General features: G+C 31.0%; 1 protein-coding gene across 1 annotated transcript in view; it reads right to left on the reverse strand.

Annotated features, from left to right (window-relative positions):
* LOC125032977 (acetylcholine receptor subunit alpha-like 1) overlaps positions 1 to 5,000 on the reverse strand; it is a 321,851-nt gene that overhangs the window by 9,860 nt on the left and 306,991 nt on the right. Inside the window, 1 exon segment of the mRNA XM_047624416.1 lies at positions 4,801 to 5,000. This exon segment is cut by the window's right edge and continues 23 nt beyond it. Within this exon segment, the coding sequence (XP_047480372.1) occupies positions 4,801 to 5,000 (200 nt within the window).

Consider the following 5,000-nt stretch of genomic DNA (forward strand, 5'->3'; position numbering starts at 1 on the left):
TATATATATATATATATATATACATATAAATATATATATATATATATATATATATATATATATATATATATATATATTATATAATATATTATAATATTATCAATATATATATATATATATAAAAATTATATATATATATATATCTACACAATAACACACTATCATATATATAATACATTATATATAAATATATAATATATATTTTATATATATATATATATATATATTATAATATATATATATATATATGATACATATATATTAAATAACATATAACACAACAACACACTAATATATATATATAGAATATAATATATATATAATTATATATATATATATATAATACTTACACATACATTACTACAAATAGATAGATATATGGATGAATAGATAGGTAGATATACATATATGATTCCTTTTTCAAGATTTATACCTTTCATATCTCTTTACACAAAATAAAATGTTTCTATTGCTTCAGCGACGATAAAAAGCCTCTCCCCAAATTAAAACTGTCACATTCCTTTCCTCCCTCCTAACCTAACCTATTCATATTTGTTATCAAGCAAGTACCTTCCTAGATATAAATGCTACACTAGACTTTAAAGACAAACTATTTCCTATAAAAGATAATTACCGGTTTGGCCCTCCGTATACGAATAAATGAAATAAAAGAATTGTGGTTGTTTTTAAAGGTGTGCGTGTGTTTGTGTGAGTGTGTGTGTGCGTGTGTGTTTGTGTGTGTGTGTGTGTGTTTGTGTGTGTGTGTGTGTGTGTGTGTGTGTGTGTGTGTGTGTGTGTGTGTGTGTGTGTGTGTGTGTGTGTGTGTGTGTGTGTGTGTGTGTGTGTGTGTGTGTGTGTGTGTGGTGTATGTGTGTGTGTGCAATGTCTGATAAAAAGGGGAAGATGGAAAAAGGGGAAGATAAGACACAGGAAAAATACAAAACATCGAAAAATAAATCACGAAAATGGTTTCCAACTACAATAAAAAGAGGGAAAAACAAAAGTCAATGATAAAGAACCAAATTATTTTCTTCCACCCGCATATTTCTCCTCCATTCCTTTTTGTGTTTGTTTTTTGTTTTTACTAGAGTCAATCAAAATTTCCTGCCAAACCAACCACGAAGATTTTCAGGCGAAAAACAACAAAAAAATACGAAATAAGAAATATATGCTCTTTATGGAAGAGCGTCGCCCCTTCAATTTTTCCCCTCGTTCTCCACGAAGATAAAGAACAAAAGGAACCGTAAAAGGGAGACATAAAGGCGAAAGTTGCCATGAATATTCATCAGTGCTGAACCCTAAGGTCATTACGCCAGCCGGGAAGATGTCAAGATGGCCCAAGATGCTAATTTGTACACACACACGCACACACACACACACACACACACACACACACACACACACACACACACACACACACACACATACACACACACACACATACACACATACATACACACACACACACATACACGCACACACATACACACAGAATGGCACTCGCAGCTATCTATTTATATATCTCTCTATCTATTATTATTAATGTTTTTATTATTATTATTATTATCATTATTATCATTATTATTATTATTATTATCATTTTTATTATTAACATTATTTTCATTGTTATTATCATCATCATTATTATCATTATAGTTATTATTAGTAGGAATAGTAGTAGTAGTAGTGTTTTCATTATTATCAATACTATTATAATAATAATAACAATGATTATTATTATTATTATTATTATCATTATTATTATTGTTATCATTATCATCATTATTATTATCATCCTTAGTATTATTATTACTTATCATTACTATCATTATCATTAAATCATCATTATTATTGTCAATTATATTATTATTATTATTGTGATCATCATCATTATCATCATTATTTCTCTTATTATCATTATCTTTATTACTATCATAATCATTATCATTATCGTTACTATCATTCTTATTCATCTTATTATTATTATTATTATTATTATTATCACTACTAATACCATCATCATCATTAAATAACCATTATTATTGCCATTTTCCTTATTGTCATGATCATTTTAACCATTATCATCATCATCATCGTCATCATCTCCATCATGTCATTATAAATATTATCATTAGTACCATTATCATCATTATCATTAGTTTTATCATCATTATCATTATTGATAATATTATTAGTGTTATCGTGATGTGAAGAATATGATCATGATACATTAGAGATAGAGAAAAAATCACCAGGAAAGTATAAACAAGATGAGAGAGGAACAAGATACGCTCGTTACCTCTTCAGAAAGGTGTCGGACACCGTAAAACAAAAGCCCAAATGGAATAACAACAGTAAACCTAATCAACGTTGAGCATGTTGTGTTACTTATAGACTGTGTACAATGTGACTGTGTCTGCAGGAAATTCCATTTTTCATTGATTTTTGTTTGTTTTGTTTTGTTTTCTAACGTCACTTACGTGTGCCTTTCTTTATATGTCTAATTTGTTTATAAAATGATCTTCTTGTTTTGCAGTCAGCGAAATTTTTTGACAAAATAAAAGCAAAACGGCAAGTAGAATGATAATAATGACGATTACGGCGGCATCAAAGAAATTAAATTATGAAAGAAATTATTCTTTTCAGAGATATAAAATAAGAGCCAAAAATACCTAAAGAAAATGGCATCCATTTTACATTTAGCAAAGACCCTCCTGGGAGACAAGAAAACGGGTACAGTCCATACAGATGACTATACAGTACAGGGTACAAAAGGAACGTTATAGGGACAAAGACTATTGTAAAACGAAAGAAAACACTCGTGTGTTGACTTTACTTGAAAAGAGATGTGTTTTTTGTGTATATATATATATATATATATATATATATATATATATATATATATATATATATATATATATATATATATATAAATTCATTTATATTTATTTATGTACCTGTTTTATGATATCTCGAGTCAAAAAAATATAGATGATAAGGATTGAGTCTCTGTGATTACACATTTACAAAATAGGAGGGGGGGGGGGTGACGTTCTCGGTGTTGATAAATTAATTGCACTTGGTTTGTTTGTTGTGTTTAGGGGAGGGGGAGGGGGAGGAGGGTGACAGTGGAGGAGTTCAGGAACAAGAGAGAGAGAGAGAGAGAGAGAGAGAGAGAGGGGGGGGGGGGGGATCAGTACTGTGCTTAAAAGGTTTTCGCGGCATACATATTAATGGCGTCATGAATTTTAACTTTGGGTAAATTTACCGAACCAAATTTGTTGGATTCTCTCTCTCTCTCTCTCTCTCTCTCTCTCTCTCTCTCTCTCTCTCTCTCTCTCTCTCTCTCTCTCTCTCTCTCTCTCTCTCTCTCTCTCTCTCTGTTTCTCAGTTTCTCTAGCTATACATTTTTTTTTTTTTTTCTCTTTCTCTTTCTCTTTATATCTCTCTCGGCGCCACACCCTCTTCTCTGTATTTCTATCTTTCTATTTGTCTATATTTATCAATTCATCCATCTATATATCTATCTATATATGTATCTTTATACCCATCTACCTATACATCTATATGTCCCTCCATCCATCCATATAGATGCCTAGCCACCTACCATTGTATTTCTTGAAACTTCTATCTAACATTCCAACACGCTATTTCACCAAGCCAAACGCTGTCATGGTTCCAAGCGTGTATTTGTTTACATGTGGATTAAACTTAAAATCATCCAATTAAAATCTTTAAATTGCAGTTGAAGATTAATGGTCAGAGGCAAGTATAAACTTTAGGCCATTAAAGTCAAGGCAAGTTACAAACGGAGAAACTTATAAGACCTATAAGTTAGTCTTTTGCTGACTTCCTTCCCAGAACCGCTGGTCCTCTACTTTTTGTAATGTTATATAGGAAGAAATGAGAAATATGGTCGTACATAAGAGAGGGAAATGTACTTGGGAATTGTGGGTGTATATGTGGAGAGGGTGGATGTGTAGAAATGTACGCATTTGTGAGAATGTTAATGAATGTAATGAATAAAGATAATGGTGATGATCGCAATGTAACAGGTATAGTAAAAAAAATAATAACAATGATAATAATCATAATGACAATCATAATTACATTAATGATAATTTTAATAATGAAGATGAAGAGGAGGATCATGATCATGATGATAACACTAATAATAATACAAATAATAATGATACTACAACTGCTACTAATGCGGAAGATAATGGTTGTAGAAAAAATATGAATGACAATGGATGTCTTCACAATTCAAGAGATGTATTTAACCCATTTCAATTGTATCTACGTCAGAAAACATGATAATGGCAACAGTACTGATAATAACAACAATGATTTTGGTAGTAAAATGATAGTAATGATAACATTAATAATAGTAATGATAATGATAATGATAGCAATAATGATAATTATAATGAAAAGGCTAATAATGATAATAATGATAATTATAGTGAAAATGCTAATAATGATAATAATAATAATAATTATAATGAAAATGCTAATGATGATAATAATAATGAAAATGGCAATAATAAAGATGATGATGATAATAATGATAACGATAATAACAATAGTAATAATAAAGAAAATAATAATTATCATAATGATAATAATGATGATGATGATGATAATAATAATAATTGTAATAATGATAATAATAACGATAATGATAATAACTATAAGGAAAATTATAATCATGATAATAATGATGATGATCATAATAACAACAAAATGATAACAACAAATCATAACCCTATGAGAGCTTCTAACTGCAGCTGGCCTCACCTCCTCGAAGGAATCGACGTTCCTCATGTGTTGCGCGATGTACTCGATGCTCCTGAGGGTGCGGTGCTCGGAGTGCTGGCGCGGCTCCTCCATCTCGGGCACGAAGGGCGGGTCGTGTGCGTGCACGGGGGCGTGGCACTCGGGCGCCGGTAGTGCCAGGTGGTGGTCGTCCCCGTAGCGGTCCCGGTCGTACGGCGAGG

The sequence above is a fragment of the Penaeus chinensis genome, chromosome 2 (genome assembly GCF_019202785.1).
Source record: "Penaeus chinensis breed Huanghai No. 1 chromosome 2, ASM1920278v2, whole genome shotgun sequence".
Taxonomy (NCBI): Eukaryota; Metazoa; Arthropoda; class Malacostraca; order Decapoda; family Penaeidae; genus Penaeus; species Penaeus chinensis.